Here is a 27191-nt window from a genome sequence, read left to right on the forward strand (position 1 = left end):
ATTCTTTAATTTCATATAGGAAAGATTTTCCTTCATTTGCTCCTCAAAGCTTTTTTTTTTGAGATTTGATTATTAAGTAGATATATAAAATTTGAGTGACTTTTGAGTTGTGTGTGGATTAATCCCAAACATTTTTTATGAAAGATGGTGGAATTTATTTCTATACCCAATTGACAAAAATTCGGATAAAAATACTAGAAAAAAGCTAGCTAATCACGCTACAATTGCGCTAGCGCACTAGCGTGATTAGCTAGCTTTTATCTAGTATTTTTTTTTCGAATTTTTGTCAATTGGGATTTTGACCAATTTTTCAATTCTGCTATTTTTTCATCAATTTTATGGCAAATTTCAGTGATTTGAATTAATTCCGATCTATTATATAGTATTAATGACAATATTTTCAACACTTGATATGATTTTCGAGAAGGGATACTGATTTCATTACATATTTCTATTTTTTGATTTGAACATAACATTACGACAAAAAAAAATCATCATGAGGGAAGGGGAGGGATTCAATCTAAAACATGACGAAAGATCTACTGTATAAGCCTTCGGGTGTCAACCCCCCTCTAAACAATAAATAAATAAAGAATAATCCTCGGCACCAAGCCCCCGGGCCGAAGGATCCCTTGCGTGAGATTCCCTTGGCCATTGGTCAGTGGTTTTCAGGTGTTTGGACGGGAAATCTTTCGGCCATGTTGAGGTGAAGTGAGCGTAAAGTGATCTGAGGAGCGGCTGAGGTTAGTGTTTAGGGGATACGAGTTGAAGAACAGTGATTGTAAGTTAGCGTAAAAAAAAACAACCTAGCAAAAGCTCAAAACAGATATGTAATTATTAACATTTCAAAATTACACTACAATAATAACGCATGAAAATAATATTATGGATTCCGGAAACATAATCGAAAAATGTGATAAACTACTAAAAAAATTGCAAAATTGAAAGAAGAGGGGGAAGTCTACCGAAACAGGGAGGAACGAAATTCAATCTAAAAATTCGATAAGAAGTACCTAGAAAAACTCCACCGCGAAAAAATTAAGGTAAAAAGCACTAAAATTTAAGAAAAAACATCACAAGAATTGAAAAAAAACTCACGAAGGCAAATCGTCGAAAAATGGGAAAATAGAATCTATGAGAATTCAAAAGAAATCCTCAAAAAAATTCCAAATAAAACCATCAAGTCTCAAAGTCCAAAAAAAAATCTAAAAAAATTTAAAAAATCTGTAAACAGGGGAATTTTGCAAAAATTTAGGCCGAAAAAATTTCCAAAATTTGGGACTAAATTAGGAAGAAATGTTATTAAAAATCTCGAAAATTCTAGAAAAAAGGTTTCGCAGAAATTCAGAACAAAAATTTAGGCAGAAAAACGAATCAATGAAATTCAAAACAAAATCTATGGAAATGATGAAAATGGAAATCTTTCGAAAATTCAGTACTGCAAAAACCATTATGAATTCAGAACAGAGAACTCACGAGAATTAAAATTAATTATACATTTGGAAATAAAATCGAACATTTTTTGAGGAAAATTATCGAAAAATTTCTAGTAAAACTGAAGAGGATTCAACAGAGAAAAAAAATAGTTCAAAGAGAGAGAGGGATCAACGAATAAAAGATATCGAGATGCAGAAAAATCCACCACAAAAGGTGAAAATACACAAAAAAAAACAAAGTCATCAAATTTTGAAGAAGCTTCCCTCCCTTCACGAAAAAGAAGATCAAAATTTAAAGGAAATTATGATTTTTGGAAAAAGAAAAATCACAATTCCACAAAAATGAGAGCAAAAAAGTCACTTTGTTTTTTAAGGCACGAAACTCACACCCTGCTACTTCAAACAAAAAGTCAAATTATGTACCTTATGTTTCCGATAAATTTAAATTTAAGCTTGTTCATACGTATACATATAACATGGAGAAATCAGATCCTGATTCTCACTTCGATAATAATTGAAAAACGATTAATCGGTCGACTTATCCAAAAACTGCTCATTGGCAAAAGCACCCGCAATTCCTGAAAATAAAGTGTAATTTAAACTAATGAAACCCCATTATGAAAAGTATTGATAACATTTTAGAACTTACTCAACCCCATTCCAACGTCGTCGTCAGTTTTTTCGTAAATTTCATCGCCGTCATTTTTATCGTACATATCGTCGTTATCTGAAAAAGGCTCATCACTTGAAAGTTCATTCGCCAGAGTTTCAGCCGAATGATTCGATGGAAATTCGATCGGAAGAAAATCGCTTTTGTTCGCCTTGTGTTGAAGCGCCGAAGATTCGCCTGTTGGAAGATCACTCGTTGATTTTGAAGACGCGTTGAATTCATCATTCAAACTTTTTATTGACGTATTCCTTTTACCACCTAAAAATCGAAAAATTTTTTGAGTGTTCGTATTTTCAACTCTAGGTGGGTAATTCTCAAAAAAAAAAAGGTTAATTTTTATGTGCATAATTTTATTTTGAAAAACAAAAATCATTTTTTTTGGAAAATTTCAAGTGGGAATCATTTATATAGGTGTCCCAGATCCCTTTTCTAGTGTTGGCCTCAATTGAATCTCCCCCACTGTGGGCCCTGACCCCCCCCTCCTAAAACAGAAATAATTAGGATTCGACCCTCATCGATGTATAATATGTCGATTGATATGTTTTCAAGGTCATAGAATTCGAATCTGGAGTTATTTTTTTGTGGAGGTGGTGGGTGAGGCGTGGGGAGGAGGAAAATGTCAAATTTTGCTTATATTATCATATAATATGTCAATAATGTTTTCAAGGCCGCAGAGTTCGAATCTGGATTTATTTTTTTGGTAGGGGGCGGGTGTGAGGCATGGGGAGGGAGGAAATGTCAAATTTTGCTTATATGTATTATCGTGTAACATGTCAACTAGCGCGATAAAAGTAGAGATGTCTGAAATTTGGCCAAGTCAAAGGACAAATGAGCGCTGCACAAGACGAAGCACAATCTCAACGTTTTTTCGTTTCTAGCTTTACTTACTGGACATAATTTGATTTTCAAGACGTAATAAAAATATGTGTATTTATGATGTAGAATAACTTCCCTTTCTCAATTATCATTTTTGGCGGGTTCATTAGGGTAATTAAAAACGCAAGCTGAAGGACACAGATTCTTCTAAATATCAAAACTTCACAGATAAATACGATTAGAACGAGCTATAATTCGAATGTACGCCAATGAAAGGAGGGGCTAAAAATCTCAATACCCAATGTGAAATGTGTGAGGTAATCCTTCCATGAACCAAAAAAAAAAAAAAAAATGCATGCTAAACCCTTTGAGAAATTTGCAATGTAGGTACACGAATTTTACTGTTTTTTGAGAATTACCCAGGTACATACATAGATACTTCAAAAACTATTTTTAAATTAAAGAATGAATTTACTTTTCACTGCTGCAGCGTATCTAAGTCCGTCGGACTTCTTTTTAAGCCATTTGACAAAACTTTTTTCGATCTCACGAATGTTCTCGGTCACAGTACTGTCAATTTTTCTCTCCAAAAAACCTGTAATTAAGTAGATAGGTATTTATTTTATGCAGAAAATGAGAAAAATTTCCTGCATGGAAAATAGATCACTTATAAAACACAAAATTTATCAACACGTTGAAAACCATTTCTCATATTGTGTTCAATAGAAGAATTTTTCAAAAAAAGTAGAACCAAAGTTTTCGTTTTTACTCAAAAATGTACCTATTTATTTACTATTTTTTCTCATCTCATCTCTGAGGCATTAAAAACGTCAAAAAATTGCAATAAAAACTGAAAAAATTGAAGAATTTCGAACAAAATAATTCAAATAATTAGAGTGCTCCAGAAAAAGAAGTGACAAAAATAGCATGATACCACCCAATGTTCCATCAGATTTCAAAAGTGACCACTGTTTTCTGAATTCTTCACGTGTGTAAAAATAATCATACTTTTGTGTATAGGTAGGTATCTACAACATATCCATCAATGCATAGTTCAATTACCTTTTATTTCTTTGTAGATCCGCGTCTCTGTAAAATTATACTTCTGATATAGTCCGTTGCAGTTGTAAAATCGTGATATTTCTGGGTCGAATAACTGATCCATGATAGCATCAAGTTTCTTAGGAACGTTTAAAGCCGAGCTGCTGCAGTACTTGAACAATTCACCCTGGAAATGAGAAATTAGGATGAAAGAAAAACTCGAAATTCTTAGAAAATATAGCATGTTAAGACGACGCCACTCTGCCTTCCCCTTCCCCACTTTTCAACTTGCACTAATATTCACACTTACCAATTTAGCGAAATAATCAGCGTCCTCTATTTTCTTATTTAATTTCTCCATCTCCTCGACCGTACTAACAGGCAACTCCATGTCCCTCCTCCATGGAGAAAATTTGATAAAGGTTTTCCTTGGCGATGAAGTTGTTGGTTGGCGGACTTGGACGACAGCGTTTGACTGCCTTCGTTTAATATCGTCTGTACGAGTAAGAAAAAATTAAAATGTTGAATATTCATATATCTACGTACTCGTATACAGGTTTAGTTGGCCAACGCTATTGAACCCACCTAATTCTTTTCTCAAAAGTTTCATTTTGGCCAATATTTGATCAATACCATTTTTCAACTCAGCATATTGGCTTTCAGAGATAGGAGCATTTTGAGGTACACTTCCTACAGTAGGAGCATTTTTAGAGACTTCGCTTCGTAGGCTTTTTGGAGTGCTGGAATGAATAACGCTGGATTCGAACACTTCGGATATATTTTTTTCTAATGCTGTTACTTGAGCAGTAGCCTTGTCGTACCGATCTGAGAAGTCTTTTTGAGGTACACTTCCTAGAGTACGACCTTTTTTAGAGACTTTGCTTCGTAGAATATTCGGAGGGCTGGAATCGATAATGCTGGATTCGGACACTTCGAACACTTCGGATATATCTTTTTCTAACGCTGTTACTTGATCAGCAGCGCTGTCGTACCGATCTGAGAAATACATTTTATAAATTTAAATAATGGTCACACATGTACTCAATTTTTATCAAACTAGGCTCTGTATTTTTTTTTCAAAACTGCCGGTTTTTTTTTCAAACTACATTTTTTTTCAAACTACATTTTTTTTCAAACTACTTAGGTACCTGATATTTTTTTTCAAACTACTGTACCTATCTTTCATTCATTACATTTTTTTACAAACAACATACTTATTTTTGAAAGTAAGAGCATTACTTGTTTCGTAATAAATCGAATGCCATTTGTATTTCTTCCACTTATATGGATCAGTTTCTTAAGACCTCTTCTATATCATGTCCTAGTTTTTTAAGATTTGTAGGGTACCAGAATTCCTTTTGTTCAAAGAGAACCCACTTGGATAGAACGGTGCTGAGTATTACTGTGTTTGGTTTTTTTCCCATTTCGGAAAGAACGACATATTTTTTTACTGGCTTGCGGTCAATTACTTTTTTGTTGACCGACTCCATCATAAAAAATCCTAAAATGACAGAAACAAAATTAAAAATCTACGTAAGTACACTTGGATATAAATTTGATATTATACATCCAGTTTTTGAAAATTCTCTTCAATTCATCATCATCACCATTCAAAAAACATTTCATAAGTTTGAAATAATGTAGGTATGCAATTTTCAGATATTCTCACTAAAATTCTCCATAACATTTTCAAAAAATCACTTTCAAAAATTCTCATCTTCCTTTTTAAAATTTTTGAAAGCTTCAATAATACATATTTTATTTTATTTTATTCAATTTTTTCAAAGCTTTGATGTTTAAAAATTAAGCAAACAAGATCCAATAGAATGAAAGCTAAAGTTTTGGAAAATTTGTATTTTGAGGCATAAAAATGATTTTTTTTCAATGCGAGAAGTTTGTTTTGCACGGTAGGTATATTTAACAGAATTTTTGTGAAAATATCACTACTTTCCACTTTTTTTTCACTACTTTTTTCAACCATATTTTCAGAAAGCTCTCCACTTGACCGTCCCCCCTCCCTTCAGGCCTTCACGTACAAAAAAATGTATAAAATCAAATTTTTCGTGTGAAAATTTAAAAAAAATTGAAATTGGAAAAAAATTAGCAATGTACGAAAAAATGTTTCGATTCTAGCAAAATTATTAAAAAAAAAAAAAACAAGTTGTCAATTTCATCAAAAATGTACTTTTTTCTCAATGATTTGAAGGTTTTTGTGGCGCGTTTGAATTCTTTTTCTACTTTTTTGACGAAATTTACCACTTTTTCACTACTTCAACTACCCATTTTTAAAATCACTACTTTTTCACTACTTTCACTATCTGGTAGATACCCTGTTTTGGCTTTAAAATTTTAGAATCAAATTTTTTTGTTCTGGGTGTTTTTATTACAAGATTATTAATTACACATCTAATTTCAGAAATTAAATAATTTTTTTTAAGAGAGGAGTTTATTTTTGTTCTCTTTAATTACTTATTTGAACATTTTTACAGATATTTAGACAGGTCAATTTTGCAAAAAAGGAAAATAAACAGCCTCAAAGAGGCAAAGGCATATGTTTTCAAAAATTTATAATTCTGGAAGCAAATAACCTATTATTTTTCAAAACGAGAACACTGCTTCAGTCATCTAAATTTGCATACACTAGCAGGGATTGTACTCAAATTTTTCTCAAAAAAAGTAACTTTAGTAATCAAAAAATCTGGAAAAAGTAACCAAAAAGTATCCAAAAAAGTGACTAAAAAAAATTTCAATGTAAAAAGAGGTGAGGTGACCGAAAAACTTTAATCCATACAAAATATTACACATTATTTTCAGAGGTGTGATGAAGGGGGGACCGAAATCCTCCCAACTGTTCACGCTAGATTCTTCCAAATTTTTACTCTAGACTCATCCCCCTCCCCCCAAACAAGATTTTTCCAAATAATTCGTCAGATATAGTTCGAACCATTTTTAAAACAAAAGTTAGAAACAAAAATGCCGAGGAAACAATGCATTTGAATTTTTTTATTGATTGTATTATGTTTTTGGGATTTGTCGAGTTGATTTTTCCATTTTAGGATTCGAAACATAAAACAACCTCATTTTTTATGCAAGACATTGATTTTCGTAGCTTCAAAATTTTCAAATTTTAAAAGTTTTCAGAAAATGACATATACCTATTTGTTATGTATTCGTAAAAATATGAGTAAAAGCCCGAGCGAAGGGAGGGCGAAAGCCTTTCAAAATTCACAATTCCTGAAACGTAAAACAGCATTATTTTTGATGACAAGAAAAGAGTTCTGAGTAAAATTTTGAAGAAAAAAAAAAGGAAATTTGTGAAAAAACTCGGAAAAAGTAACTTTAGTAACTTGGTTATAAGTACTTAAAAAGTAACCGAGTACAATCCCTGCACTAGGCGTCACCCCTTCCCCATTAAAAAATCAGGTAGCTCTTCTCCCATCCCCCCTTTAAATACCTAAAGGAATTCATAGCAGTTTTCGAGCATAAAATTTTTTTCCTGTATGACACAAATGTTCATGAGTAGTGAAAAGCAAGAAGTTAATATTGACCTAAAAAATATGGTCAAGTACCTGGTGAACGAGAGAGGCTACATAGAAAGTTGGAGGTGATGCTGTTTCTGGTATGACATAACATTTGTTGCTGATCTCACGAGGATCCATGCTACAAGTCCGGCGGCTTAATTTTCCAGCTAAATATATTCCAATCGGTGATGAATCGCATGGCGTCGTATAATAGTCTGAGATTTCTTTGAATTGTCTTCCCTGAACTTCGATGGTGCCATTTGAAAATCTAGTGATCGACTCAATTTTAACAATAGTGCCATCGAAAGTGAGACACACAGAATTTTTGATGTTATTAGTCTGGAAAATCGAATCTTTTAGTTTCAACTGGCGAAATTGCTCGAAGGGCTCACCCTGTTCGGAAATGCCTTCATTGAACTTTTTCAGTAGCTGAAATTCACTACTATCATTCGTATCTACATCGATATTCTTGCTTCTGATGTATAAACTTTGTAAATAACGGTTTTTAACTTGTTCTAGTGGTCTATTACCACTTTTCAGCGTTTCTTTAATCCATTTCAAGAAATTTTCGTACTTAAATGCACTAAAGTTGTCCAGATTCAAGAATTTTCGACAGTCTGATAATATATGAAATAAACTATGAATGTTGTGGTTGACCAATGATTCATCATACAGTTTCACGAATTTGGTTATAAATTTTTCAAGGCATACTTCAACATAATCCAAAACCTCTGGAGTCATGATTGATTTCATACAGAGAACTCTTGTGCAATAATGTAGACGTAAGAAATGTTGATAATATTTTTTAGGTAATAAATTTTTCAGAACACTAGGGCCAGTATATAAAATAAATTGGCGTAGCTCTGTAGCTTTCCATCTTCCAATATCGTGAAATGATCTAGGCTTTCGGTTAAACTCAACTGGAGTATACTTTTTCAATTCGTCGATTTTTTCGTCAATTTTCTTTATGACTTTTTTGTCTAGTATGCGCTTGATTGGTTTATGTTTATTGGTACTCCAGAATTCAATCAATTTTTTTGTTGAGCCCAAGCATATACTATGCATATAATCGAATGGTAAAGCCATTGGAAGATCTAGATCCTCTATAGAGGTCACGATGGATGTCTCTTTGCAAAAATCGCCATCATCATCATCATCATTAACATCAACAGCATGATCGTTTTCTTCGTCACTTAAATCGACTTCATTTTGATTTTTAATGAAGTGGTTTTTATCACGTGGCTCTCCTTTCTCTGGAAAAAAAATTCGATGGTGCTTTCTCTTGCCTACTACGGTACACTTGACACAGCTGTTATAGCCCACATGACTTTTCAAATTGAAAACGAATGACTTTGCAGGCGCATCCGCGATGACCTTTTCTAGGTCGAATTCATATAGTTTTCCTTTAATATTAACACCGTTTTTAATCAACGTATTGGTTTCAGCAACAAAGTCATTTAAGAAATCATTGGCATTATCTGGTTTACTTGTTCCGAGAAATAAGGCAATAATAAAAACTTTGCATTGACCAAAACTACCTAAAATAGGCCAAAATTGTTTGGTTGAGCTTTTACTTATAGGGAGACCGTCAACGTTTATGCTTAGTTTTAAAGCAGAACTGGTGGGATCAAAGTAAGGTTGCCCTCCAACCGTATTTAAGAAATTTTCAATTCCAAAATAGATGTATTGACCGCCACATTTAGAAATTATAGTGGGAGACGTTTCTTTGTTCAACGGAACTGCCATAACCGTTCGAAAGTCAGTAGGTAATTTCTCCAGTACATCTGAAAATTGGATCTGTTTTACGATTTTTAAAATCTGGTTTCCGCACTCCCTTGTTATCTTATTCTCGTGTCCCCACTTGAGGAGCTGAAATTTCAACTCATCATACGGATTTTTCTGCGAGCAGCTCAAATTGAAGAACCCAAATGGTTTAGCAGACGCATTAGTACTTTCCATTAAATTATTCGTAGATTCAATATGGCGAGGAGAATTATTTTCAGTTGAACAATAACTTGTATTAGAAGAATCAGAACAGCAATTTTGGTACCAGTGTTCATTTTCAGTGGGAAACACCTGATCTGGTTGGCTATGAGAAAAATCGTCATCAGAAGAGTCGGGATTTTCATTCTGAGTCTGTGTAGAATTGTTACAAGCAGAAGCGTCGAGACTTTCATTTTGAACTGGCGTGGAATTGTTATGATCAGAAGAACACGAATAATCAGAGTCGGCATTGACAGAATTTCGATCATCATTTACGTTCTCCTGTAAAATTTGAAAAGTGTGACTCGAGTTGTTTTCAAATGGTAAACTAATTCAAGTAGAAAGTTCACAAACTCACATTCAATTTAGCTATATTTCTGTAGAATGAGCTTTTGCCTACAATTCGGCCTTCGTCAATATACACGTTCTTTCGTTCCATTTTAGCTGCTACTGCATACTTGTATGTACTAAACAGAGTAATGAAGCTCCTATTACTTTCTGTGCCGAAAAAAGTAATTTTAGTAATGACATCAAGAACATTTTTAAAAACTTTCTTTTCGATGCGTAAGTCTATTATAATGTAGAATCCAAGAAAAAAATTCATTTTTTTCACAATTTTTTTTACACGTACTTAATTCAAGGTTAAATTCAAAAGCTGCTCGAGCAATATTTTTTTGTTGGGGGGAGGCGGCAGAGAAGAAAACGCCAAACAAAAACATCAACAACACCAAATAATTTCAAATTTTCAAAAACTATGGCACAATTTTTTTGAACGTAAGTAATTCAAAGTTGAATGCGAAAGGTGTTTGAGCATTTTCAGGGTGTCTAACAAAATTTTGAAATGAAAAAGTAGGACTTAAGTAAGACTTTCGGCAGGTCAGTTTTCGAACACTTATGGAATTTTTCCGGGTGGGGGGGGGTCGCCAAAATTCACATTCAAGTTTTTGGCCAAATTTTTGTAAAAAAACGTGTGCTTTTCTGATGTTTTCAAACACCCTATGATTTTATTTAAGCAAATAGACACCAAAAATATAACGTTTCACTTCAATTTTTCGTTTTATTTTTTGTCACATCATGTTCGTTTAAAATCAAATTCAACTCGAATTCTTCAATTTCGATCGTAAATATTTCGTTGGTATTATTATTTGCTTCAAAATTTTAAAATTCATAGTTATTTTCAGTTGAAAAATTGAAAATGGAAAAAGAAAAGCAAATGGCTCCGAGCATAGAAAGGGCAAAAGCTCTCAAAAAGTAGTATTCCAGGAGGCATAAAAACGATAGAATTCGAATGATATTTTTTTTGTTTTGAAAATTCCAAAATTAAAAAAGAAAAGCAAACGAACCCGAACGAAGCGAGGACAAAAGATCTCTGGAGGTATAAAAAACGATGTTTTATGAGTAACGAGTCACTTATAAAAAGTTTATCATTTTGTTTCAAAATTCCGAAATTTGAATTATGATTTTTCTTGATTTGTAAAAGTAAAGCGAATGTGCTTGAGCGAAGCGAGAGCAAAAGCTCTCAGAAATCAGTATTCCGAGAGGCATAAAAACGATGGTATTCGAATGATTTTTTTTAGAAAAATTCAAAAAAAGAGAAAAGCAAACTAGCCCGAGCGTAGTGATGGCAAAAACTCTCGAAAATTAGTATTTCAAGAGGTACCAAAAACGACGTTTTTTTATGTGATGAGTTCTCATAAAAAGTTGATTATTTTGCTTCAAAATTTTAAAATTTAAATGATGTTTTTCTTTAGAAAATTTAAAATTGAAAAAAGAAAAGTAAATGGACCCGAGCGAAACGTGGGAAAATGCCCCGAAAATTAGTGTTTCGAGAAGTTTGAAAACGATGTTTTCTTGTGTGATATACTTAGGTAATGAAGAAGTTCGTTATTTTTGTTTCAAACGTTTAAAATTTGAATGATGATTATTGAACAAAAAATTCAAACTTGAAAAAGAAAAGCAAACAAGTTCGAGTGAAGCGAGGCCAAAAGTTTTCAAAAATTCAATCATATTTTGAGAAGTTGAAACAAAAACATTCTTAATAGAGAGAGCAGTTTATTTTCCTGATTCAAACTTTGAACATTTTTTGAATTTGCACAAAACGTTTTTTATGAGGGAAAATTAGCCCGGGCAAAAGCTTTCAAAAACGTGTAATTCAAAATCTAAGGAAGTCGACAAATGAGCCCTTTTCTACAAAATTTGTTCAAATTCTGGAGAAAAATTGAAAATTCTAAGTTCGACACCTTGATTTTTTTAGGCAAGTCAGAACCAAAAACATCGAATAAGAATATGAAAACAGGGAATAATTTCATATTTTCAAACATGGTGGTTTAATATGTATAAAAAATTTCCAATTTTTCTATTGATTCTCGTAAGTACTGGGAATCTTGTGGTTTGTAAAAATATGTGACGCCCATGCGCGTATTTATTCCTTGGAATCGTTCACCATTCAAATAATCCCATTCTGACTCTTTTTTTTCCAACTGCATACTTAATTATCATATCATATCATATTATATCATCTCATCTCATTAGTAATCTCAAGACAAGGACAGAATTATTTAATAATAAATTGATGAATTTACGCAAACTTGAATATAGGTAAATCTAATTTATACCTAATTCATAACATCGAAATGGAGTGTGCAGCTATAATTTATGTACAAGTTAGAAATGAAATGTACAGCCGAAAATGCCAGTGCTTTATTTAGCACATATTAAGTATTTGTTTGAAATACGTGAAATCATAAAAATCACACGGAGGCATGCTGGGTATCTATTATGAAAATTCGTTAAAGTTAACGAATTCGTTAACTATTCGTTAACTTAACGAGAGATATTTTCTCACGTAAACTTAACATGGCTTAACGAACAGTTAACGAAAGGTCACAGGAAAAATATGCGAGTTAACGAATTCGTTAACTTTAACGAATTTTCATAATCGATCTAGTCCGTTATTTCTTCGTTTCGTTTAAACCATCCGACCGTTGAAATGAAACTCGTTGTCTGGTCTGGCGCGCGCTCATGCACATGCACACGCGCATATATGTATGTACTTACACACACACACACACATATGCACATACGCGAGCCAACAGACACAGGGACAAGAGACATTCAGACACAAAATATATAAATTAGTAATTACAATAGTAATATTATACATACAACATTACATACCTTGTACTGGTGGTGAGCACTTGCACTTGATGTCTGAAACTACCACGAATGACGAAACACGAAACGTTAGATTAACAAAATAACACAACAAAATCACATGACAACATACGTATTCCAAACTACGAGCACGACTTACTGACTGAGACTGATCCCCGCCAGAATAGCGAACCGAAGGCAACAAAAGTAGAGTAACGGACTTCGCGTTTCAATCCGCCTATATCAGTGTAGCCATATTTACGAATAACCACCCGTGGCAGCACTGAGATGCGTGCTTATTTACACCAAAGAGACACACTACATTTATGCTAGCAAAATTCTAGCGTAAAGATAGATCAGTTTTATGTAAAATGAACTGGCTGAAGTGCGCGAGATGATCGCTCGCATTTTGCGAGCATCTATAACGAGCAAATCTAACCATTTTCAAACTAGGTCAAATGCGCGAGATGATAGCTCGCTTTTTGCGAGCATCTAAAACGCTAGCTTACATTCGCTAGTAAACTGCTTGATTTGCGAGAGGAAGGAATGTTACTAGCTGGAAATCGCGAGAAATCCGCCAGATAAACGCGAGTCAGCGAGGATAACGCGAGGTTCCGCTAGCAAAACGCTTGCGATTTTGTCAATTGGGTAGTTTTTGTCACGAAAATGTGTGAAAATGTTCAAAATAGCCAATACAAAAAAGTAAAATCTTGAACAAATGAGAAGAATACCTACTGTTTGAATTGTAAAAAATTTGAAACATCAACGAAAAATGAGTAAGTAAAATGTGAAAAATTGTTCAAAAAAAATTAGAAATGTTCAAATGTACGAAAAATTGAAAAATTCATGAAAAATTGTTAAGATTGTGAAAAATTATTGATAATGTTGAAGAAATGGTAAAAAAGCATAATAATAGGTTAAATGTAAAAAAACTTTGTTAAAATTTGCAAAAAATTCAGAAAATGAAAAAAATTGTGAAAATTGCAAAGAGTATCTAGTTTGAAACATTAAATAAATAGTAAAAAATAATAACATTTATTTTTAAAATGAGAAAAACAATGACACAGTTTACTAAAAATCCTCAAAAACTGGTATAAAATGGTGAAAATTGCGAAGAAGTATTTTAAAAAATCAATTATTATTACAACTTCATTGATGACAATAAAATTATAAAAATTGTCTCAAAATAAGGAAAACATTCTTAAAATTTACAAAAAATTCACTCAAAATATTTCAAAAATTCCAAAAAACATTTAAAACATTTAAAAAGTGATGAAAAAACAAAAAAAATCTTTACTTGCAAAAGATAAGTAGGTACATATTGAAATTTATGGTAAGATTCTTAGTGGCTCCCTCGCCGAAATGAAACAGCATCATCACTTAAGCAGATAGTTAGTTCTACATAACTATAGGGAACCTCATGAAGTGTCCCTCGCAGATTTGGATGGAAAGCGGTCTCAGTGGTAACCCTTGACCCAAGTACCACATCATTAAAATTTTAGCTTTCAGATTTGAGTTTAGCTTCCACAGTAAAATTTTCAAAAATCACTACCCCGAAGCTCAGGTTTTTTCCACGGCGTTGTCGTGGGAAAATTCTGACATACGCGCTTGCACAAGGGACTTTTTTCGTTTTCCCATGCAACTAGATTTTTCATATTACATCTTCCAAGGATTATTCAAATTTTCATTTAAAATAAAGAAATTGAATAATCTGAAAAATTTAGTTGAAAGATGAAATAAAACACGCTTCTTGGTCCAGCGCGTGCGTCAAAGTTTTCCCACCACAACGCCGTGGAAAAAACCTGAGCGTCGGGGTAGCGGTTTTTGAAAATTTTAAAATTCAAAATTTTACTGTTGGAGCTAAGCTCAAAACTGACAGCCAAAATTTTAATAGTGTGGTACCTAACTACTTGGGCTAAGGACCACCATTGAGACCACTTTCCATCCAAATCTCTGGGGAACACTTCATGACGTTCCCTAATACCTAATGCTAATTTAGAACACCCTGTTTAAAATATTTCGATCGGTAAAACTCCTCTACCCAATTTAAGGTCTTGACTCTTGAACTAACTCTAATTCCATCCTTTTCGAATCAGACTGTACTTACCTTTATATCTCTACAAATATTTCCCTTGTACGACAATTCACATCGATATTTCTTCCATTTTGATAATATTCCAGTAAACTGACATTCTAAAGGAATCTCTAGTTGACTGTAAAAAAAAAAAATCCATCCTGTTTCCATAGCGTAGCATTGTGTATACTATGTACTAGCTTTTCCCAACTATTATTGGAATAACTTTACCAAGATTCGCATTTCATATGCATTTGGAAAACGCCCGAGACATATTCAGATGCAAAAATCTTTCCATTACAGCTGCACATCAGCCACCGGAAACCATATTTAAAGTAGTCACATCGTCGTCGTCGTGAATTTTCTGGGTTCACCGTTTCAGAGCAAATGTACGAAGTACTATACGTAAAAACCATACACACACATAGGCCGATTGATGTGTATATAAATCGCAAAGAGAAGAATCCGCATCACATAATAATAGTGTTCTTAAAAAGAAATATTACCCATTCACATTAACTCGCGTAAAGTTAAAATATATAGAGTCGTTAGTGATTTTAATATTCGCCATTTTTATATCTTTTAGACATTATGACTTTATTTTCATGACGTATTCATAACGTCGTCTTCCCTCTTTTACGATTGTTTTAATACTCGAACAAAAGATTTTGTCATTTCATAGTTTCCGCATGTAATGTAAAATGTAACGAAAGACAGAGAAGCAATGAGAGCGAAAAAGCCCTCTTCATCCAGGCAAGAGAAACTAGCGAGTAAAAACGCATACAGTTTCGTTTTTGAATTTCACTCGTCGTCGCGTCGTTTCGCGTTTATATCTACGTAAAATACGTACACTCGCATCTGCCACTCCTTTTACACGTTTTGTACCTTTTAAATGGGGAGAAATGCTGAAAAAAAAGGCACGCGTTTACATCGACATATACACAAAGTTCAGAGAAAAATCTACAGTTTTGTGAAACTGCGAAGCAGAAAAAAAAAAAACGAATATCAAAGGAACACGCTATTTGTTTTACGGACATAAAAATACTATCTTCTTTGGTGACGCTTACATATGCTTTTTTTTGTGTACGAAAGAATTCGTTGATATTTTTTTTCCTCCTTCAAACATTCGTATCTACGTATACTATAATAGTACGTAGCAATCAAATCGATAGTTAGGAATAACTATTGGAAATGTTAAATTTTATCGAGTGTTTTAAAAGAAGAGAATAATTTGTTTGAAAATTTCCTTTTTCTCGCTTCACTGTGAAGGAATGAAAAAGAATACGACGAAGTGAAGAAAACTTCGACGAATAAGAATGATAAAAATTGATTTTCTAGCCAACAATTGCAAAGGGCGGTTGTCAGTTGGCAGGTAGATAGGTGGAGGTACGATGTTGTTATAACGTATGAAGACGTAAAGAAGGCGATAACAGTCGCACCATGACACTGACGAAATAGAGGATGGAATTGGAAAAATACGGTCGCTACAAAATGAAACCGCATAAGCCTGCTATATTATCGTTCGTCGAATAAGTAGGTAACGTGGTACTAAAAAAAAGAGCTGAAAAAAAGGCAAAAAAATATCGGATAAAAGTTTCTAGGTATTTGTAGTATTATTTTTAATCCGCTGGGGAAATCTTTAGAGCGTATCTGCACCTAATTGAAGAAAGGAGTTTACCAGTCTAACAAATTTTTGATTTGTGAACACTTCTTTTGCTTGGCCAATTACTCGGTTACAAGTACACCACTGCGTATTCCTAGTTGATTGCCATACTGTAGAAATTTACGTAGATATACGGTTTCTGAAATATTGCAATGCTTTGTTCATTAGTCCTTCGATGCCTGAAAGTTTTTAAGTGCATGATAATTGAAAGGCTGGGTTTAAGGTGATGAAAAAAATTTTTGTTAATTTTTTCAAATTTTAAAAATACAAATTTTGACCGAATTTGTTTACTTAATGAACTGCATAGCCAACGTTTTTACGGGGGAATAATTTCAAAAAATGATTTTTGAACTTTGACTCAATTTGGCGAACAATCTACAGTCACAAAATTAAATTTTAAATACAAAATTCGATTGGAATAATTATAAGGTTGGTGATTTTTTTTGAACGAACTCGTCAATTCAGTGGATGAATTTTGAGGGTCAATTGAAAAATTACTTTGGGATTTTCACAGTGAGGTTGGTTCAGTATCACCTTCTCGCTCTGGAAGTTGTTTTTTTTTCAAGATTTTAGACAATTTTTTTACGTTTTACCAAAAAAAAAACACTGACAACGAGGATTTCGTTTTTAAAAAAATGCAGAGAATATTGTCCTGAGCAGAGGCGGATCGAAGTTATGTTGGTTTGGCGGGGGGAGAGGGATGATTTTAGCCGACAAAAAGCTCGTGCAATAAGATTTATTGGTATCGTCATAGGAAAAATGTAGAGCTGAAAAGGTTTTTTTTTGTTCTAATACCGATAAACACTAAAAAAATATTTTGTGAAATTTTCAAAACACTTAAAAAAATTTTCTTCTCTTTAGAACCTTTTTTTTTTTTTTTTTTTTTTTTGGACCAGAAGAAATAGTATGTTACTTTTCTTATAGAGTAATGTACCCCAGTAGATGCCATCAAATTTCTCCTTTTACCATTTTTATTTAGGTAGGTACCTATTTCAAAAATAAAAAAAAAGTTATGAAAATTTTGAATTGTTGAGTTTCGTGCTCCTGCAGTTTAATCCCCATGCAACTACAATAACATGGCGTCACTTTGGCTGCATACTTACCCATGTAAAGGAATCAAGCCATTTAGATTTCAGTTTCACCTCGTGTAAAATTCCATAATTTCATTTGTGTACAAAACTTTTCTTTTCTGTATCCTTGATGAAAACCTAAAATATTATTTGTGCTATAATTTCAAAGTTTTCTTTCTGCGTTGTCCTTGGTAATTATAGGCATTAATCTTCATGAGTAAAATTTTCCCAGTCAAGTTTTTTTTTGTGCAAATTTTAACAAATTTTCATTTGAAGAAAGTAAAAAGTCTGAGCTACTCGTATAAACTAAACTTAAATGTCAAAATTAAAAATTGTGTGCAAAATGGGCATTCCAATTTGGAAAAAAATAAAATTTTTCATCGCATTTGAAAATTCTCGAAGCTTCTTGATCCAGTTCATTCGTTTTTTTCCAACCTGAAATAGTCGAGTAGAATCAACTACTTGAGCATCTGAAAAATTGACCTAGAAAGATGAATTTTTTTTTCACTGGTCTACTTTTATGCCCTGATCAAGGATCTGGTGTCAATTTTTTGATTGAAAGTTTTCTGTGAAAGTAATGACATCATGAGGGTAAAGAGGAGGGGATGATTCCAAAGTCCAAAATAGCATTTCTCGGTTTAATATTAGTATGGCAAACGATTTTCAAGCAATTACAATCACTTTAAACAAACCCCACCTCTTTGAACAAACATGCCCCCCCCCCCATTTTGCAAGAAATTTTCTGTAAATTAAAATCATTTCACCGTTTTGCGATAGGATCGATATTAGAGGAGAAAAATATCAAAAACTGAATTTTGAGAACTAAAATTCACAATTTAGGGGAACGCTCACACTGCACCGGACACCTCAGATTCTTGATCAGGGCATAAAAAACGACCAATGTACCAAAATTCAGCTTTCTAGCTCAATTTTCCAGATGAACTAATTCTACTAGAGTTGAAAAAAAAATGATTTTTTGAAATGATTTTGGCATATCTACTAACATGTATAAAGTACAACTTTTATTGCAAAAATCAAAACAAAGAAAAAACTTGAATAATCATAAGAGTCTCTTAATTTTATATTCCTAAAATTTCTGAAGACTTGAATTAATACCTAACAGTATTGATATTTCGTCGTCAAAAATAGACTACCTTCGTACTATTTCTCTTAATAACTAGACAATAATTATTATGTAACAATACATCGTTAGTTTAATGAATTTAATAATAAGCTTTCTTGTTTTAGTAGAATACACTAATGATAGATACTTATAGGCTTATTTAGTCAAGTATGAAAATTTTCGAAACATAATAAATAGGTAATAAAATAGGTACTTACAATAAAAATAGAGAGATGATAAAACAAATAGTAAACTTATTTCTTATAAAGATCCATGGTCGGTTTTAAATTACCACACAGATCTCTTTGTATAACAATAGTAGGGCAACTACGAGTTCGATCTAATAAAAAGAAATAAATACTCATAAGAATAATTAAAAAGAATAGGAATAAAATTATGATATTTTGTTGGTCGTAAATGGATGGTAATACTCTTTTCGTCTCCAATTCAATACGTTCTGGTCGATCGGTTATCAAAATCGGCATTTCTTTCTCATCCTCGGTTATTTTCATATCAGATTCGGGTTGATTCTCAGTGGCTTGGGAATCTCCGGTTCCAACATCTTGAACCAACGATAATTCCATTTTACTCTTCGTTGGTTCTTCCTTTAATGGAATTACAGCTTCTGTTTGCGTCTCAGGGTGAACTTCATCCATAGTGGACTCTTTGGCTGAAGAAACATCATCACTGTGAGGTTCTGGTAATTTCGTAGGTGGTTGTATCTCAGAGTGAACTTGGTCTTCGTTGGGTTGTTTTGCTTGAGAGTCGTTACTCTGAGGTTCCGATGAGTTCATTGGTTGTTGAGGTACCTCTACGGTATTATTTGGAGGTATTTTCGAATTATCTTCAGTTTTTTTAAGACTGACCGATTCTGGAGGAATAATCGGGGAGCCGAGTTGTTCTACAGATGATGATGGTTGTGACTTAGGTGTTCCAATTGCGGATGAATTTTGAGTATTTGGGCTTTCCGCTTGAATCGGTGCATTTTCTAGGCTCGTTGGAGTATTATTTGGTGGTATAACGTCTTGATATTTATGAAGACGACCTAGCTCTACAGGTTTCCTCGCCCTGAATATCTCATTTATACGTATAAAACTTCTGTCAGCTGCCGTGTTCATCCACTTCCATGCATTCTCAAACGAATTCCTAATTTGGTGGAAGATTCTGTTGAATTCAGCGTCGAAATCCTGCAAACATATTGAAATACTCGTTAAATATAGGCCCATTGTTTTCAAATTGTTAGAATCGCGCATAGCACCGTCGTCGTCGTCACTGCTATAGAACGAATCGAATTTAGTAATATCCGTATAAAGAGACGGCCTTGAACGTGGATCGTTTCTATGAAGATTGATTTCTTCGAACGTATTAAATTTCCTCAGGAGTTGAAAAATTGTTGTTTTTTCTTTTTTTAATTTGCGCTAATAAAATATGCACTGTAGAAGGCTTAACCGCATTATTTAATTAATAGGAAATTTTAGCTACGAATTTCATCATTCATTAGCAGAGAAAAATTGTTGGAGAAAATTCTATGCTTACATCACAGTACTTGAGAAAATGTGATAGAATATACTCGAAAGTCGAATACTTTGTAATTAGGCATGTAATTCATTAGGTGTATTGGTAAATAAACCTATGTCTACAGACGTCAACGATGTATGTACTATATTTGTATTGTAGGTATGTAGGTACCTAGTTATAGTAGGCATACGCACATCTCTTCGATGAGCGCGTGCCTCAAATTTCTAATAGAAATCTTTAAGGCATCATATGTATATTGTATATGGTCTTTTCACTCAAAATAAACCAAAGATATAGGTAAAAGGAAACATTTACTTACATACTGGACAGCTTTTACCCATCCAATGCAAAAAACCACCAATATTATACTTTTTAGAAACGCCATAATGCTCGATATCACCGCAAATTTCAACGTTCACAACGAACCAAAGCAAGTCAACAGTTGGTACAGAAACTTGTGTTAATAACGTATGCGACGCTCGCTGTTATTCGAAAAAAAAAACTGTACCGATTACGTACGTAGTTAATTCATTGTTTGCGTTCGGGTATTATTTTTTTATTATAGGTACATGTACCGAAAGTGAATTTTTACAGCAGAGTGAGCTGCAGGAGTGTAGGTTCTATGAACGATTAGTAGATCAGTAGTTTTTGTCAGTTGAAAGTTAAAGACCTGTAGAAGAGTATTTGCACATGTGCCATGTTTTTTTTTGGGGGTGTGAAGTAGATCTAGGTTATGAGAGTTTTAGGAAGTAGCGAGTATATGAATCAAATTACCTATACTTATTACTGTTTGAGTGACTGATGTCTCTATTGTATGTTTGGTAAAAGTCAAATTGATGAAGTTTTAAAAAATAAGTTAGGACCCTTCTTGTGAAAAATTTGTAATTCTCAAAAATCCTGCGAAAATTTCGACGAAGCAAAACCTCTCTGAAAAAATGTTGAGCTTCTCATTGTTAGCTGTGAAAAAGATGAAGCTGCATCTACACAGTTATCAAATTAGACCACATTTTTAAATTTTTCTGACGGTATATTCACCACTTTTGTCATACTGAAGCTACGAGTATCTTTCCTTTTAAGTTGAATTTTTTGCTGCCAAAGATCTTCACATTTTTCTGAAATATTTCCATAAAAATATGAGTAAATGATCTCATTTAAATTCGAAGTTTTTTCACCGTTTTTTACACTAAGTACATACATTATATTCTGCATTTCATTGAATTAAAACCAACTTGTTCGTTTTGAGACCACGAATTGAAATTTAAAACGGAAACTAAAATTCAAGATTCGATTCCTTTCCTGTTTCACCTGTTTGAGATAGAATTTCTTAATGAAGAAACCAGAACCACTTAAACTGGCACGTGAAAAATCTACTGGAGGCTCCAGTAATTTTCAAAAAATTCGCTGGAGGCTCTAAAATGACTTGAACCCATCTGAAGTCGTCTTCAGAGGGTGTTAAAATTGGAGTGTACGTGTAGAGTAAATTTCAGCTTTCCATCTCCATTGATGAAATTTTGTGAAAATTTAAAGTTTCAAAAATCTGCTGGAGGCTTCAGGAATTTTCAAAAAGTCGCTGGAGGCTCCAAAACGACTTGAAATTCACCTGCAGTACTTCGTAGCGTATTGAAATTAGTTTTTAGAATAAATTTCAGCTTTACAACTCCAATTTTATGGAATTTTGTGGGAATTTCGAGATTCAAAAATCTGCTGGAGGCTCCAGAACTGCTTAAAACGGGTTGAAACCGTTTCCAATCGATTTGGCATGTCGAAAATAGGGTATATCCCAAATTTCAGCTCTCTTGATCAATTTGGTAAAATTTTGATTTTTCCCTCATTTTTGGCCAAAATTGGATTTTCAAAAATTCACCAAAAATCGAAAAACGCACTTTAGCTCTTGAAAATTTTACAGGTGATGTATTTTTGCTTGATCTTTCGATCTACCTTTGTAAGGTTTGAATTCGTGCAAGTCCTATGTTGAAACGCAAAATCTGCAATTTCTGTTGACCTGTCAATCAATATGGCCGCCAGTTTGTAAGTAAGGCCAACTTTTTTTTGGGCAAGTTTGCTTTAAAATGTTCCTTAGGATGTCCCCTTTAAGAAAAAAGTTGTCCCGGAGGATCGGCGGGGGAGGGGGTGCAATTACTCCTATTGTCATATGCCGGACTAAAAAAATTGAAAGAGCAGTTTCAAAAACCTCGCAAACAAAATTTTATACGCTGAAGTTCATTTTTAAATTTTTGGCGAATTTTTGGAAATTTGAAAAATTAGAAAAAAGTTGCTTCTATTTATTAGAGAAAATTTTCAACTTTCTTTGTATTTTTTTTATTCGAAAACAATAAATCACTTTTGAACCTGAAGTATACATTCAAACTATCGGGCTCCTTATAAGTACAATTGTCCTTTATTGCACTTCAAGTGCACTGTTTGATGAATTTTAACCATTTTTTTAAAAAACCAGGTAGTTACGTTATAAATGCACAATACAGCTGACTCGCAGAATAAAAACCACCATAAAAATAAATACCTAGTCTCAAGTATTATGTGTTCAACGTGACCTTATTTTCGAAAATTGGTTCGGACATTGGGCGGGCTCGATGTAATTTTGAACTTGCGTGAATTCACGTTTACCCAGAAAGTACACATTTCAACCATTTTGAATAAGATGCCCATTCGACCTATCAAAATGGGTTAAAATTTATCGTTGAATTTTAAAATAACAATCATTTTTACATTTTGGTTCTAAAACTGAATTTTTTCATAAAAATGAAATTTTTTGTCAAATTATCGCGATCGAGACAATAACTATATTTTTTTAGGTATGGTATACCTGTTAAAGTGGATTAAAACTTTGTACTGAACTCAAAAATAGCAACGTTTTTAATACGTTAGCCTCGAAATTGAAATTTTCCCTTTAAAAATTTTTTAAAATTGCATTTTGCCGCTTCAGAACCTTACACTTTCAAAATTTCTGATGATAAAATCGCACGAAAAATACGTAGAAGGTTCCAATAATTCGCAGAAACTAATCTTGAAAAATAACTTGTAATTGGTCAAGTTGGTCACAATGCTAAAGTTAAGTTGAATAGATTTTAATGCGTTTTTTCGATAACTGTAGATTCCAAAAAGGTGTTTGAGGCTTCAAAATGTCTTGAGACCATTTATAGGTGACTCGGCTATGTCAAAAATAGATTTTTTTCTTGAAACGGTGTGGTACCTACATTAATTTTTTTTAATTTGATCAAATAATAAAATCGCTGTGAAAATATACGGTCCCGAATCAGCAAAAATCGGTCAAGTAAATCATTAACAAGCTCCAATCTCGTAAATTTAATTTTGGCAGATTTACCTATGGATTTTTTGTAAATCTGGAATTTTCCAAATGTGACTGGAGGCCCCAGAATGGCTTGAAACCGCCTCCAGTAAACTCAGCATGTTGCAATATGGGTATAAAGTAAACTTTATTTTTTCCTACTTCTTTGAGTAAATGTTTATACATGAAGTTTAAACTTTCAAAAATCTATACTAAAGGTTCCAGAACTGCTCAAAACAGTAATTCAAAATCGTTTCTAATCGATTTCGAAGATCGATAAGAAGGTACTGCTTATCAAATTTCAGGTTTCCGGGTCAATTTTTTGTAATGTTAATTTTTTTGCATTTCTGGCCTTTGATTTTAAAAATTCACCAAAAATCGAAAAATCCGCATTATCACCTGAAATCTGGGCTGGTGATGTATTTTTGTATGTTATTTCAATTCAGCTTTGTTCAGTTCAAAAATAGAAAAAAAATTCGCGTCGTAATTTTTTTTCGTATTTTTCAACTCAATGCCAAGCATTTAATTTGTTACCTGCGTAAATTTAATCGTTAATAAAACGTTTTGTAGCTAATTAGATGTTGGTACTTTATCCATCACCTACACCGTGTTTCAATGACTGTGGACGTGAATGAGAGAACTCGTAAAAACTGATTTTTTCAATATTTTATTTTTATAAGTAGGTAAGCTACATACCTACCTGAAAAAAAATATCACAGATGATTCAAATTATTCAGAGTTTTACTTTCATATCAAAGTGTAACTAAAAATTTATCGTCCACGAATGTAGTCACAGAAATAGCAATTTTGCATTATGCTCCACTCTCCCTTAGTACCAACGAACGTTACACTTGCATATGATTCTTATAAGTTGATGCAATTTGTTCAGCTCTCAGAACGATGTTTTAGATGAAAAAAACCAGACTAAGAAAATAGATAGAAACTTTCGAGGTAATTGAGAAATAAATTCGCCTAGAAATGAACGTTAGAATAAAGAAAGAATAAAAACACCTAAAATATCAACTTTGCACTTGGCGCAGCTGGTTTTTATGAGCTAATTCCAATGTTCTAGCGAATTAACGACTACTGTATGCATTGCCGTTCGTTCGTTGTTTTTTCTCCCTTCTGTTCAAATCTGAATACATTGAGATTCGACAATACGCGAAACTAAAGATGGGAATGAAGAAAGGAATAAAGGCAAGATGAAGCGAGAAGAAGAAATCCATTTGTCTGTTTGATTGAAATATGTAACTTGTTGATAATCTTTGTTTTTCGCGTTCATTTCACGTGTGCACGAGCAAATCAAGCGATATATTTGTGGATTTGTCGAACGTCTCTGTGTTTTTACGCTGTAATAAGTTTTTATAACATTTGTCTTCTTCGTTTACGGAATTCTTGATTTTATCTGTAGGATATGTGTAGTATATGCTGCAGCTTTGTTGCGTTTTCTTTTTTGGGGTCGTCTTCGTCTCCGACATTAATCCTTTTTATTGTAGAAAGCATGGAAATTGGATGTTGGAGTGCGACAAAGACAGAGACACCGAGAGAAGCTGAACACAACGCTGACAATATAGAAAAAACTTTCGCACAAACTTATATTATATAGGCTATACTTTGAGTACTACGTTTACGTATAGTCCGTAGAATGACAAGATGGAAAAATTTTCCAGCCTATTTCAGTATTAAACAAATCGCCGTATAAAAGTTTTTCGCCAGATCAGCGTAAAAATTTTGTAATTTTTCATTCGACAGTTTTATTAAGTTTTTACGCTTACATTAGCTCGAGCTTGATGAGCTTTTTTGTCATAACGCGCCACCCCCTCGTCCGTCTCCGCACCTGGGTATCTGTTACACTTCGTATTAATGTCGCATTAATAGATTTTTATGCGACCTTCTTTATTCCGCCCTTCGAGGCTCGTTCTCTCTTAAATGAACTATACATGGTAATGAAAAGATATAACTTCTTCGATGTACCCGCGCTGTCTGCCCCGTTCAGCACGTTACGTCGTCGGTCGCCTTTTCATCGTGTGTACGTCTTTATTACTTTATACATGTATAGACCGAAGAGAGCTTTTGTTTTAGACATTGGCAACGGAGCGCGCTTTTATGGTTTTTATTTCGAATGTAATATGAGCAATAAAATCTTACATTTAACCGGACATGTGTTTTATTTCCCACTCGCGCCCAACGCCCAACTATACAGGTCGGCCTTTTTTGTATCATTTACTTTTCTGCTGCTATTCCGACGTCCACCATCTTTCTCTGTGTCATCGCAACCGTGGCTTTAAGTTCAAGGCATCTTCGCCCCCTTTCACCTCTCCATTGGCTTCATGTGCTCGTACGCGTTCAACTTACTTACTCACACCCATCGTATGGTATTTACGATGATAAGCGAGTAAAAATCGTCCGAGTAGCCAAAATGCCAAAAAGTGAATCGGACCAAAGCCTAGGCGTTTTTTTTATGGTGCTTTGGAGTAGGATTTCTCTTATCGTGTACTTTTAATGGTACGAGTATAAGTACGATATATTTTAACAGTAAACAGTAAAAAGGGTCGTTTTCAGATAGTAACTCTCAAAAATACATTTTGTACTTAGTACGCTGCTCTAAAAATCGCGATAAAATGGAACAACTAAAGGTGTCATGCAATGTTTACCTTTCAGAACACATATTATTACAATGGAGCTTGTAGATTTAAGGTATGATCTGGCAAGAGTAACTTGGCCTCTTCAAAAGTGAACGAGAACGAAAATTTGAATTTTTTAAAATTTATAAAACCTTCAGATTTTTTTGTGAAATTTACAACACTATTGAGCGTATTAAAGTTCAGAAAATCTTAATTGATCAAAAATTTAACAGAAATAAAAATCTGAAAATCCGTTTTATGCTCGAGTTGACTCCCCCCTCCCTTATCAATTGTCAGCCTATCGGCGCGACCGCTGACTATTGAAAACACAGGTGACCTCGAGAAGACAGACAAACGGGTCAATGACTTTGAGACCAGACACACAGACAGACAACCTCGGGAGGCTAGACAGATAGGTCAGTGACCTTGAGAGTCCAGACACATGCATCAGTGACCTTGAGAAGACAGAAATGTAGGCAGTTGACCTTGGGAAGTCAGACAGATACACAGACGATCTCGAGAGGCCAGACAGATGGCCATTATAGAGGCGAGACAGATTGATCAGAGTACTCTAAGAGGCTAGATAAACGAGTCGATGACCGTGAGAGGTCAGATAGACAGACAGACGACCTTGAGAAGAGAGACAGATGGGTAAATGACCTTTAGAGGGCAGATAAGCAAATAAACGACCTTTGGAAGCCAGTTAGTTAGGCACATAGACAACCTTGAGAGGCCAGACAGACAGACCATGCGAGACTGGACGGATATGTCAGTGACCTTAAGAGGCTAAATGGGCAGACATATGACCTTTGGGTTGTTGTACTGATGGATCGATCATCTCAAGAGATCAGGTTTATGGACAGACGACCTAGGGAAGCCAGACAGATGTGTCAATGACCTTAGGAGACCAGACAGACAGACAGACTGACTGACTGACGATGACCTTGGAAAGCCAGCCAGACTCGTTGACAACCTCGAGAGGCCAGACAGATGGAGCCAGACACTCAGACAAACGACCTTAATAGGCTAGATAGGTAGGTTGGTGACCTTGAGAGTCCAGACACACAGGTCAGTGACCTTGATAGGACAGACAGAAAGATGGACGATCATGGGAAGCCAGACAGAAGCTGTCCTTAAATTTGGGAGAAGAGATCTTGAAATTAACATGAAAATTTTCAAAACTTTCTTTCTG

General features: G+C 33.9%; 3 protein-coding genes across 3 annotated transcripts in view; 1 reads left to right on the forward strand and 2 right to left on the reverse strand.

Moving 5' to 3' along the window:
• The window catches only part of LOC135835687 (Kv channel-interacting protein 2), a 123278-nt gene that overhangs the window by 34373 nt on the left and 61714 nt on the right, over positions 1-27191 (forward strand). The window lies entirely within an intron of this gene.
• LOC135835683 (uncharacterized) lies at positions 812-5260 on the reverse strand. The gene is made up of 7 exons (XM_065350065.1): positions 5203-5260; positions 4549-4959; positions 4274-4458; positions 3985-4150; positions 3398-3517; positions 2086-2364; positions 812-2014 (listed from the first exon to the last, which is right to left on the reverse strand). The coding sequence occupies exons 2-7, from the start codon at positions 4571-4573 to the stop codon at positions 1962-1964; spliced, it is 828 nt and encodes a 275-aa protein (XP_065206137.1). The 5' UTR covers positions 4574-4959; positions 5203-5260; the 3' UTR covers positions 812-1961.
• On the reverse strand, positions 18435-20596 carry LOC135835684 (uncharacterized). Its single transcript, XM_065350066.1, has 2 exons — positions 20388-20596; positions 18435-19737 (listed from the first exon to the last, which is right to left on the reverse strand). The coding sequence occupies exons 1-2, from the start codon at positions 20451-20453 to the stop codon at positions 18805-18807; spliced, it is 999 nt and encodes a 332-aa protein (XP_065206138.1). The 5' UTR covers positions 20454-20596; the 3' UTR covers positions 18435-18804.

The sequence above is a fragment of the Planococcus citri genome, chromosome 2, assembly GCF_950023065.1.
Source record: "Planococcus citri chromosome 2, ihPlaCitr1.1, whole genome shotgun sequence".
In the NCBI taxonomy this organism is placed as follows: Eukaryota; Metazoa; Arthropoda; class Insecta; order Hemiptera; family Pseudococcidae; genus Planococcus; species Planococcus citri.